The 12,884-nt window shown below is 37.0% G+C and overlaps 1 protein-coding gene across 1 annotated transcript in view; it reads right to left on the bottom strand.

Moving 5' to 3' along the window:
- The window catches only part of RAD51AP2 (RAD51 associated protein 2), a 34,242-nt gene extending 21,358 nt beyond the window's left edge, over nt 1-12,884 (bottom strand). The window contains 3 exon segments of the mRNA XM_034060416.1: nt 5,722-5,797; nt 6,355-6,504; nt 12,614-12,884. Of these exon segments, the coding sequence (XP_033916307.1) occupies nt 5,722-5,797; nt 6,355-6,504; nt 12,614-12,884 (497 nt within the window).

The raw sequence follows: 12,884 nt of genomic DNA, 5'->3' as shown, positions 1-12,884 counted from the left end.
GAAATTCTTATGTTTCTTTGATTCTAGGCTGCAAAACATCTGACAAAGTTATATCTAGGAAATCTAGATGAGGCATATCTAGTACAGCTAGATCAGAACAGCTCGTAACATCCTAATTTAATGTACTGAACTTCACTTTTTCTGGCATAGTTTGTATAACTGAGCTGTTAGAGACTGTCTTTTCATGCATTTAATATAGAACCATTGGGAGCTGATTATGACTTATTGTGAATAAATTGACTATATTTAAAATTATGACTAAAAGATCAATGATGTAAACAAAGTTGACAAAGCTGAAACTCGGAGAATTACAAATGCAGGAATACTCTTGCTAGTATTTGAGGAAACTGTAGGCTATAAGGATTAAATACTCTAAATGGCTCAGATTCAAAATTCAAATATTTTTCACTGCGGAAGCACAATTCACAATTATCTGTTGATTTTGCAGTATTCAATAATAATACTTGGGATATCTTGTGCAGTATTTTTAAGGTGAAACCAAGTAAACCTAAAATGTTTTATCCAAGTTAATTTTAAATATAAATGATGGCACTTTCCTCTTACTATCTTTTAATGTTATTAGTCTGAATGAGATTCTGTAGTTACAAGATATATAAAATACTGTAAATTGAGATGCATATATTAATTTGTTAGCATGTAAGACTGTGAAGTGTAGGAAAAACAATGTGGTATGTTAAAGAATGGGGGTGATGATAAAAAATGTTGTAAGACCATTAATATGAGCAATCCTCTACTTGGCAAAAATAAATACAGTAAAAATAAATAATATCTATTCTTATTTTTAGGAAGGGCACAGCACAGAATGATGTTGTTAGGCAGTGGTTCTACAACATAGGAGCAATATGGAATTCTTCCTTTTTATTTCTTTAAAGCTGCAACAGTCCATAGGCTGTTATGATAACAATCACTGGCCATTTTCTCATTTTCTTGAAAAAAAAAATAGTGGCTCTTTGAGTAGTTTTATATATAAGATGGTTTCTGACATTAAGTTACAGTGTAGCTACAGTGTTAATTTATATGCATATATTTCTTTACAAAAATCTTCTTCACAGACACAGGAAAACGCTTGAAGAAAGGAAAAGTACCTAAAGTAGGCAGACACAAATATAAAACATACATTCATCAGGCCTCAGTTCTGCCCGTTGAGTGGGCTGGATGGGAGTATAATTTCCTGTGATTTCAAGTTTTCCTGACAGTGCTGTAAATAGCAAGAGCATTGTATCTGTCTTCAGCAAGCCCCAGGAATCAGGCATAGCATACAGGTAGGCAGGCTATTCCTCTCCACTGTTGCACAGCATGTAGTGATTTGATATAGCTGAAGGTCAACACTATAAATGAGACATCCTAGCAACTGGTAAGTGGTTTCCACACTGACTGCTTGCTAAAACAACTGCTAGACTATGTTGATTTAATAAGCAGTTTGCTTTTGAATTCAGCAATTATTCTTTCTAATCTATTTTAATATATTCAGGTGTTGCTAGTTTGAAAGAGATGGAATTTCAGTAATATTCATGGTAGGAATAAAGATCAGTTAATCATTTTTATCAAATCTCCCTTTTAAAGGTTTTCCTTAAGAGACCCTTAGGAGAAAAAAAAAGGGGGGAAATTATGGCTATGAAAAAGAAACTGAACAAGGTCTATAGGGTCCATAAATTCAGGAAGATCTTAATGTTCTTTTTTCAAGCATATGAATCAGGAATTTATGTTCCATAAAAGCATTAGGGGAAAAAACTTCTTTAAGAACATGGAACTTTTTCTTGAGGTTCATGGTGAACACTGAAAAATTAGATAGCTTCCAGCTCCTGCTTGGCCCAGTCTCAAACATGGTCAACTACCGACATATGACACAAGAAAGACTGCAGGCATTTCTTTATACAAAGTAACTTCTAAATTGATTGCATCATTCTCATATAAAAAATACACCAATTAAATATATATATATGCATTTTTATACTTGGATAAAATTATTGTGTGTATGACAGTTACGTACATTTACACAATGTTATATAAAATGCATTCTTATGTGTAGATACAAGTATACATTAAAAATGACAGTTATGTAGGTCTTTAGAAAATTCCTACATTCACTCCCATTTCAACTACGGCCAGAAATTTAGAATAGACTCAAGATAAGCAAAGCAAGTTGATTAAACATCTATGAAATAGCTCTGATGTCCTGTTAAACATCAACAAATTCGTAAAACAGACCAAGCCACAGAAAGGCTAAAAAAATATCAAACCACCCAACTGCCTAAAAAAGCAAACTAAGAAGCAAGTAAGTAACAGCCTAAAAATTTTATAAACTAATTTTGTAAAGACAATAAATCATTTAATACATGAGACTGGGCAGTAAATAATGTAGGTTTAACATTTTCATGTGTGTGTGCAGTTGCATATACACACACAAATTACGTATACACTAACAAACATTGAAACAACACACATAGACCATAACATAAATTTCTTAAGAGAAATAACAGTCTCAGTTATGCAACTGTTCACATCAAATTAAGTGGGACAAAACACTTACTAGTCTATCATTAGTTTGAAATGGCATCAGAATGAAGGATCATGAATTACTAGTTGTTTTACAAAGGCAAGGAATCTAGAACACAGTATGACATTGAAACCTAAACCACTGCTTTCTTAGGATATTGTGCCTGAAAGAGATCATCCAGTGATAAACAAATGAAGCCTAACTCTTTGCCCCTTCAGGGTGTAGCTAATTATCACTTCACTTCTGTAATTTAAAAGTTGAATATCCAGCATGGGAGACACTCATCTAGATGGTGATTGATGTTAAGTCTCTAAAACAGAAAAGAGGTGTTGCCATGCAGTGGTATCTCCCCAAATATAGAGAGACGGTAAAATTATTTGACTTTTTTATAATAATGATTAGATTAGGTAGAATTATTTCCCTCCCTGAAAGATCAACATGCTGCAGGTCCAAGAGGTAAACCTTCAATTAACCTATTACCCATTTCTTACCAAGCTTATCTAAAAGATAAGATTAAAACCAGAGTACTGATTAACAGACTGTTAGAGTCAAATGATGGCACATGGACTGAATCTCCCGATGTTTTCTAAAACACATTATGTGCAGAAAAGGAAATAAAATCTAAATTAATGCAAATTCAACAGTGAAGCAACTGGGTCAGCAATGTAGGTCCCATGGATTTGAGCACCAGGACTGCCACTTTCACAATTAGCGATATTTCTTATCAGTCTGAAAACTACAGGGTGCTTTTCATGTAACCTAATTTAGGACATCTGCATCTGAGCTAACCACTTAAAGTTCCCTTTATAGACAGCAGGGAAAACAAGAACTTCTGGGCTGACATTAAATATTATTTTATTTTATTTTAGATGTTTAGGAAGAGCTAAACGATTAAAAATGTCTGTTTCAACTGACTATACTGGCAACACAGTGCTACTAACTCAAATGCAGAGGGCTACTCCAACATCTAAATTTGATTAAGTGAATCTTAGCCCATGTGTTTGCATTTACATGCTAATCATTTGAGAAGTTAGTGAAATATTGCTTCTAAAAAGCCTGGAGAGAAAATAAAGCAAGAAAAGATTGTGTAATGAACTGGATTGCAGCATGCAAGGTCATGAACTTTGTGTATAGGAAGCAGTTGGACCTGGGGGTAAATAAATCTGGACTCAGGGATGCATTAGCTCTTACTATCTCAAGTAAGCTTGTCCAGGAGTCTCTGTCTGGAATAGCATTAAGAAACACAAACATGCCTTTTGACCAACACTATCCTTTTATTGACTCTTAACCACTAGTTAAGCTGCCACTTTTCCACTAGGCAAGTTCAGTGAGATCACAGGGAGAAACATCTTCACTGAGACTGATCCTTGCAACAGATATTTAGTCTGAGCTGTCTGGGCTTCCTCTTGAGTTTCTATGCCTGCAGAATTGCTCCACTCAGAAATGAGAAAGCAGAATATGCTCTGCATTTATTAGCGGACAGCTCTTCATGGCAAAAGTAATAATGGACTACATCCCTCCTTTGTCTCCTCCATTCATAAAACAAGTAGTTAAGAGCACAGGAATTGTATGTTGTAATTGGCTTTGGGAAACCTCATAGTTAAGGTACTGAATAAATGTAAAGAAATATCTGTCTTACCTATATACATCACAAAAGCACATACACATACTAGTATATGTTTACAGCATGTGATGAAACTTTGTCTATATATGCCAAAGTACAGTAAATGAAAGGGAACAGGTCTAAATAGGCTTTCTGTATTCATAGACACACCCAGTTCTTGTTTACTTATTTGAAAATTATTTGTGCACACAAATTTTTCAGCTGAGAAGATATTATCTCTTTTGACTTAAAACAGCCTTCAGAATAAAGCATTGTCCTTATAAAATTGGTTTTGTTTTTTTTTTAATTCCCCAGAGGCAATGGATAACGTGTATTATAGAGGACTTTGGGTCTAAGGAACCTAAAGGTGCACAGGTCCATGGGACCTGATGAGATTCATGCATGGGTCCTGAGAGAACTGGCAGAGAGAACTTGCAGATGAAGTGGCATTATTTTTGAGAAGTTGTGGCAGCCCAGTGGAGTTCTCACTGACTAGAAAAGGGGAAATATAATGCCCATTTTTAAAGGAAGGAAAAAGGAGTATCTAGGGAGCTACGTCCAGTTAGTCTCACCTCTGTGCTTGGCAAGTTCACAACCCTGAATGTGAATTGCGGCAATCCAAGCACAAATACAGGCTGAGTAGAGAACGATTTGAGAGCAGCCCTGAAGAGAAGGATGGGAGATCAGCATGACCTGGCAGTGTATACTCACTGCCCAGAAAGCCAACTGTGCACTATGCTGCATCAAAAGAATTATGAGCAGCAGGTCAAAGGAGGTGATCCTGCTCCTCTGCTTCTCTGAGACCCTACCTGGAGTACTTCCTTCAGCTCTGGGGTCCCCAGCACAATAGGGACATTAACATGTTGGAGCGACTCCAGTGGAGGTCACAAAGATGATCAGAGGGCAGGAGCACCTCTACTGGGAAGACAGACTGAGAGAGTTGGGCTTACTCAACCTGGGGAAGAGAAGGCTCCTGGGAGACCTTAGAGCAGCTTCCAGTACCTAAAGGGGACTACAGGAAAGCTGGAGAGGCACTTTTCACAAGGACATGCAGTGATAGGACATGGGGGAATGGCTTTAAGATGAAAGAGGCTAGACTTAGATTAGATATCAGGAAGAAATTCTTCACTATGGGGTTAGTGAGACACTGGCACAGGTTGCCCAGAGAAGCTGTGGCTGTGCCATCCCTGGCGGTGTTCAAGGCCAGGCTGGACAGGGCTTTGAGCAACCTGGTCTAGTGGAATGTGACCAGGCCCATGGCACGAGGTTGGAACTGGGTGATCTTTACAGTCCCTTCCAACCCCAAGCATTCTACAATTCTGTCATTAAATGAAGTAAGATATATTCAGCATCTCTCCAGACCTTGTTAAATCTGATTAAAGGAGATTAAAAATAATGGTAAGTTAAAATATCTAAGGCCTCTATTAGTCTCTGGTTTTATTAAAACTCATCCAACTCCATATTGCTTTCATTTCTTTACTCTTCGTGCTGTTGTACAGTGTTACAACATACTACTAAGTTAGCAGCAGCCTGCAGTCATGTAATAATGAGCTAGGGGCTATGCTTTTTTCACAGTGAGCTGATTTTAAATTAAACTTACACCATGATTTTTGGTTCACCTCCACTGATCGTCTCATTATTGAATGAAACAGCACCACGGAATGATTTGAATTGTGCTGACCAGCAATTCAGACATCATTTAGAACATGGGTACAAAAACCATGATCAGTAAAGAATATGAAAATTAAAGGAAGATTAATGATACAGTGTACAGTACTGTATAACATGAAATAAACTACCAAATTCTTAAAAATTAAATAGAAATCTATGTTGAAGTTGAAAAACGTTTTTATACAGATAGCAAACAGTTGTCATTGCTATATAATATCTAATTTGGATAAGCTAACAGGAGTATGGAATAATGCATTAATTATTTTTCATTCATCTCTAGATACACATATATATCAAGCAACCACAGAATAATAGCTAGAAAAGTTGATAACGCTTATTTGAGACAACAGTATTGCAAAGGATCTGCTGCGTTTGTTTGAAGTATTCTGGCTTGCTACAGAATGTTTATGACAGCAACATGAGACTGTTCCCCTTTTTGGTTGGCTTACTTTGCTACCCATGATAAATAAATCAGAAGAGCAACTAAAAATATTAAAGTTCCCTTTCTCCTATAGAAGATAATAAGCCACATTTCAACTTTAAAATATATGCACACAGCTACCCTCTATTTTGGTAAATCCTTCCTCTGGGAGCAGCCAGGCATTCTGGAAGAGGGCTTGTGCCCCAGGTAAAAGGCTGTTAGATGCAGCAGACAGCATGGTAGATTCCAGGGCTGAAGGAATGAAGAGTGATGCAGCATGATCACAGGACCCTAAGAGAGAAAACAGAATTGAGGGAAATTTAACAATAAGGGTTAACCACAGGTTAGGGTGGTGGAAGTTATGCAGGAAGGGTCAGGGAAGAAGAAACAATTCAGAATAGTATCTCACGTAGAGCTAAATCACCTAGGGTGGTTCTCACAGGTAAATGGTTTTCAAGCTCTTAGAAGTTTTTGGAGGCAGGTTCTTTTCATATTACTCATCGAATATATTAATCTGTTAGCACACGAATACCCCAGGTGCTCCCTGAGGTCTGACTTTGGGGATGGCTCTTGAATTCTGCAGCAAGCACACATGGTGGTAGGATATACTTGTTTACAAGCTTAGAAAGTGGTTGCTTGCTTTCTTTTTCATTTTTATCAGATAGAAAAGAATGAAAATCTGAACAGTCATTTCGGTATTAATATTTTTCATATTTTTATATTATGTCTTTTAATATTTATAAACTCGTATCTTCAAACTTACTTCAAATTACTATGCTGGTACTGCACAGCTTGTTTTCAGTGCAGCACTACCTTTTTCACCACTGAATATGAAACATGGGGTCTGTATTAATACTATGGGTCAGTATTTTTTCATGTATCTAAAGCCCGGTTGACTATGGAAATCATTGTAATGGGAAGTTAAAAAACCCACAGATATAAATTACTTAATAATGACAAATTCATGCCTAAGAAGCTCATCAGTGCCTGTTAAGTATCCTTTAAGTACCCTGATCCAAATGTACACTCCAGCTCTGCATGCTCCTAAACTTGAAACTATTAGAAAAGGAGGTGTTTTTGCAAAAGGAAACACTGTGTAACTGCTTTGCTTTTGATAAGCCTTTCTTAAGCTGACATCTCTGATACCAGGTACCAGACTAGCTGCTGTATGATGTATTTCGGGAAGAGAAGCAGCAACATGATTTTGACAAACAGAGATGTTGGCAACAGAAAAAAATGACCTAGTATTACATGTAAAAAGACTTGTTTTCATTGCAAATGGAATTATGAAATAATTTTTCAACGTTTTGTTTAACATCTCTTTTCTCTGATGAGTATGTCTGTCTGTTGGGTTTGAACTTATTTTATGTCCAGTAGCCTAGTTTCTGAGATGTATCTCCACTTTTAGCAGTAAATCCTGTTTTTGCAATTATGGGCAAAGAGTGCTGATTCACTGCTGTTTTCTTAAACCAAATTATATTTACAGGTATTACTTATGAAATAAAGACTGTTATGAGAAGTCATTGTGTCCCAGTGCAGTTTCATTATATAAAGATAACTACCTACATGTACACCAAGATCTTTGTACATTTTGTCCATAAGCAAGTGAACAATCCTGATGCAACTTTTATCAGAGAATCATATCATAGCATCATAGAATCATAGAATGGTTTGGGTTGGAAGGGACCTTAAAGACCACCTAGTTCCAACTGCCCTGCCACAGGCAGAGACACCTTCCACTAGACCGGGTTGCTCAAAGCCCCATCTACCCTCCCCACCATTTTTTAGTAGAAAGTACATTCATATGACACAGCATGGAAGTGTATTATAAACCATACAGAACTGTATGAGAAACGTTATCAATAAAAATTATGCCAAAAATGCAAGAAAATGGAGTAAAATAATTTGGTGTCCAAAAAAAGATTAGGTAGCATCTTGTTTGTTTTGATTTGTGATGGTAAGATTAAGTATTTAATTATTAATAAATCTGCTAACCTTCTGAAATTTATGCCATTTTCCTTTATTTTTATATCCTTTATTATTTACCATTATTTCTATAGCTGCATTCCAATTTTTTACTTGTCACCAATATAACATTTTCACAAAGAACAATCACTTGTGGATCAAATAAGCAAACAAAGCCCTCTTGGAACACCTCAAGACTGCATGACCATTTTGACTTCACAGGAATTATTTTGTACATGTAAGAGTTCTGCCTTGAGCAAAATGGCAGAGGAAAGCACAATGCTATGTTTAGGACACCTGTAGAAACTGAAATGCTTCTAAGTTTTGTCATTCCTATCCTTCTAAACCATTATTTACTTGAATCTTCTTGAATTTCTAAGCCATTATTTACTTGAATCTTCTATTTCTCAGGTCCAGAATGTCAACCTTTTATTTCCACTTCAGCAAATGCCTAACTTAAGAAGAGAAACTAGAGAAGCTTCTCTGGGAAACAGCCCTACTGAAGGGAAACCTGGGCTTGTGCCATTTAGCTTTAGACACTTAATTTAGGTGCCTAAACTCCAATATATTTTTTTCTTGGCTTTTGGTAGCCAGGTTCCAAGTCTGAATCACCCTGTCAGGGCTTCTTTGTGTTTTCACTGACACCAGAGGCAATGCAGGGAAACAGGCAAGTAATTTAGCTATCATCAAATGTAGGTATCTAAAGTTAGGCATTGCATGTGCTTCCCAGTTGACTGCATTATACCACATCAGAGATGATGTTACATAAATGGCATTTTCTTTACATTTCATTCCATGAGACTGAGAAACTGAAGACTAATAAATAATCTCATTAATAAAAAGACTGAAGTATAAATTATTTGGTTTGACACATACAAAAGGGATGTATATACATAAAATCAATACATTTCATAAAGAAGAAAAATTGGATTTATCAAGTAAGTCCATTTTGGTTTATCTGCATTATTAGGGGAATTATTTAAAAATGAATGAGAGATGAATGTGAAAGATAACACATACACTTAAAATGTATTTTTAATATAATTTTATATAGCACATTAAAGCAGCAAGACAATCTACAATCACTTTGAAACTGATAATCTCAGTCACGCTCATCGTTTGCTTTTGAATGAGAATCTTACCCTTTTCCAACTGCAGCGTGTTGCAACAGCTTTATTTAATCATAAAGCCTTGAAGCAGCTCCCTTCTGCCAGTCCTTGTAGCCGCATTGCTGCTTTCAGTTCCCCACGTAACAGACAAGTGTATATCAGCGTGCAGAAACTGCATGAAGGGAACACAGAAGGCAGAAATGAAATAATGCCTTCAAAAGGCCTACAAGAACATGAAGTATACAGCTACAGCTGTAGATACAGATATTTATTCTGGTGTTGATTCTTGTAAAATATATTTGCAAATATATTCCTAGCAACTATTGAGCATAAAAGGAAGAGAGGAAAAGGCAACCTCCAAAATAGTATTCTGCAATTAAATTGGTGCTTGTAAAACAGGAGGTCGTGTTAAAAAAAAAATACCTAATTACCACTGATCCACCTACTGAGATAGTGACTTCTCTTAGAGACTACTGTGTCTTTTCATATTGAACCCTCAACTCTGGAGCAAAGAACAGAGAGAGAAAAAAGGACAGGACGAGCCTCGATTTCGTTTGATTTTGAGTTTCCCTCTGGAGATGCCTATCTATCTCCCTTGACAAGATCAGAGGTTTAGGGCATCACTTGGCTTCTTTCAAAGGCATAAACAGAATGTTTAGGATTCAAAGCCTAAAGAAGACCCATATAAGCCATGGTAGACTGTAAAAGGAGTATGTACATTTTTGTGCCTACATTCATTCATAAGCTAAGAATTCTTATATTTACATTTAATACACTAAATAGAAAATTTAGGTAAGACCCTGATTGGGTTTAAATTGCTGTAGCTCTGTTATAAGCTTTAAGTATGAAAGTTTTTAGATATAAGCTTTATATCTGTGCTTTAGGTTCAAAAACTACTTAATGTTGCTACATGTCAACAATTAGTTTCACTTGCAAAACCCAAAGAACTGTTTAGCAGGAAAACAAAAAGTCCTAAAACTACATGTATGATAGAGAAGTGCCACAGATTTAATTCCTCGCAGTCTAAAATACATTATTGTCATTTACATAGATTAAAAATGAACATTAAGTGGCTGAAAATGCTAGTCGTCTGAACTGGTAAAGTTGTATACCCAAGTTACAAAAGCCTTCAGTGATTGCTTATAGTGTAGGACAGCACCGTATAAGGCATGTCACAAGAACGTAACTGTTGACAATGTCATTATTACCTTTTAAATGATAACCCTATGCTTGGTTTACTAGGCAACATTAATTAAATTGTTGATTTACAGAAAAATTAAAGTTCTTTGTGGGCATTTCAGACTAAGCAGTAATACTGCAAATGGTGAGGTTTTATATATATTTACTTATCAAATAGCATTTTGTATTGCATTGTTACTGTACTGGAGTATATGAAAAAAATAAGCCAAAATTTTCTAGAATAATACTTCAGAGATCTTCTTTTTTGAATGAGCATTCTGTTTTCACATGCATTAGAAAACATAATCTATGTAACCCGAATTTACCCAGAATTACATCATCCTCAACTAGGATGGCTATACATGAAAGCGTGACAGTGTCTTCTGCTTAATTTACACTCTTTTAGAGTAGATGGAAATTCTGCCACTGGATTCAATGGGAAAAAAGTCCCAGACATAAGAAAAATCCCTTTTAAATGTGCTTTAGCCACAAAATCTTAAAATTCAACCTATAATTTTTGTTTTTGGATGACAAGCAAATGGTCAGCACCTTTCTGAAAAGGATGACCCCCAATGATATTGAAAGGCATGTCATCAATAAGCACCAGTCTCTTAGTAGATGACCCCAAGCTAGCTTTCAACCAGCTGACTGAGATATTTGCTGTGAAGCAGCAGCAAAACCCATCTAAGGCACGAAGGAAATACCTGGTTTTACAGCTGACATGGAGCTCTGCACTGCCATAGCTACCACTTGTGCCACTAGAAGAGTTACCAAGATGAAGTCATGCAGCCACTGTTATGTGGACACAATCAAAATGGGTAACACAGAATTAATGTTGCACTGTGATGGTAAAAAGACAAACTTACAGAGAATTGAACAAGAGACAGAAAATATGAGGGAACAACATGGCTAAAACTCATCAAGCAGATGCCACAGCAGTCTAACTTTCACTATGCTAAAGATGATTATTAAAGATCTGGCAGGCCAAGCAAGCAATGGGGTAGCAAAATATGAAGATGACAGGAAATAATTTATATTAATCAGAACACGTAAAGCAGGGATTTTGGAGATACACAGTGAAGTTAATCACCTCCTAACTGTTTGTTTGTGCCAGGTCTGGAATCAACCTACATTTTTAGCATTTTCAGGCTGCATTTTTGCACATACAGAAAATCAAAACATGAACTGAGGGAGAGGAAAGCATTGCAAAATTTAAAAAAAAGTGCAAAACTTTAAAATTATTGGCTTACACACAGAAAGTAATTCTGGGTGCAAAACTGGTGATTTTTGATATCATATAAGGATAAATTATGAGTTCAATTGTCTCCATTAGCAAGCTGAAAATACTGTAGCTTCCTGTAAATTGGTATAGTAGCTAACATACCAGTTTGCATTCTGAAATTTTCAAGCATTTCAACAATAAGTTATGAATTACTATCATCATGTATTATACAGCCTTCATATTTTTATATTTTTTCTGAAATTATGAGTAGCCAGATAAAAATGGGCATGGCTTGATCTAAGTACTCTTTCTTATGCATGTCATTATTTTGCCTGCCCTGCTGCACCCACCTGATTTCCCCAGTGTTGTGCTTAAGACATGCTAAATATACTTAATTTGTGTAAACAGTCAGCGACAGAACTTGCCATGCATGACAGCCAACATTTACCTATGTCTTTGCCATAGAAGGGTCCTACCAACTGCTGTGCTATGTCTGGTGAAAAGAGCCTTAATCTTTACTCCTCTCATAACAGAAACTACTATGAAGACAGCGACCACAGGAAGGGAAGGGCAACATTAGTTGCATTCTATATTGAAGGGTGATATTGGTTTAATTTTATATGAAAGTTTTGAATAACATCATCCAAATTAAACCATCTAATAACTTCCTTGCTATTGTAAGAATCTTGTAGAAAAGTGCCACCAAGGAAACTGTGACTTGGCACAAAAGATGATGCCTCCACACATGCAAGCTCTTCCCTGTGAGGGTGGTGAGGCTGCCCAGAGAAGCTGTGGCTGCCCCATCCCTGGCAGTGCTCAAAGCCAGGCTAGACGGGGCTTTGAGCAACCTGGTCTAGGGGAACGTCTCCCTGCCCGTGGCACGAGGTTGGAACTAGATGAGTTTTAGAGTCACTCCAACACAAACCATTCTGTGATTCTACGAAGGCTACAGGTGGCTCCACACTTGAGACCCAAGTGCTATCAGCCTGGAGCAGCCCACACCGTGAAGCCTTCTCCCCGCATACACGACGTCTACGGATGTCTCCACGCACCGGGTAGAAGAGCCACCAAACGAAGCGCAGCCGCAGGGCACAGCCGCGTCCCGGCACACGCACGATGGGGTCTGCTCGGGTCCCTGGCAGTGACACTGAGGCCGCCAGGACTCCGCACATGTCCCCGCACATGTCCCCGCACAT

This window comes from Melopsittacus undulatus, chromosome 3 (genome assembly GCF_012275295.1).
Source record: "Melopsittacus undulatus isolate bMelUnd1 chromosome 3, bMelUnd1.mat.Z, whole genome shotgun sequence".
Taxonomy (NCBI): domain Eukaryota; kingdom Metazoa; phylum Chordata; class Aves; order Psittaciformes; family Psittaculidae; genus Melopsittacus; species Melopsittacus undulatus.
This window is presented reverse-complemented; position numbering and strand designations above follow the sequence as displayed.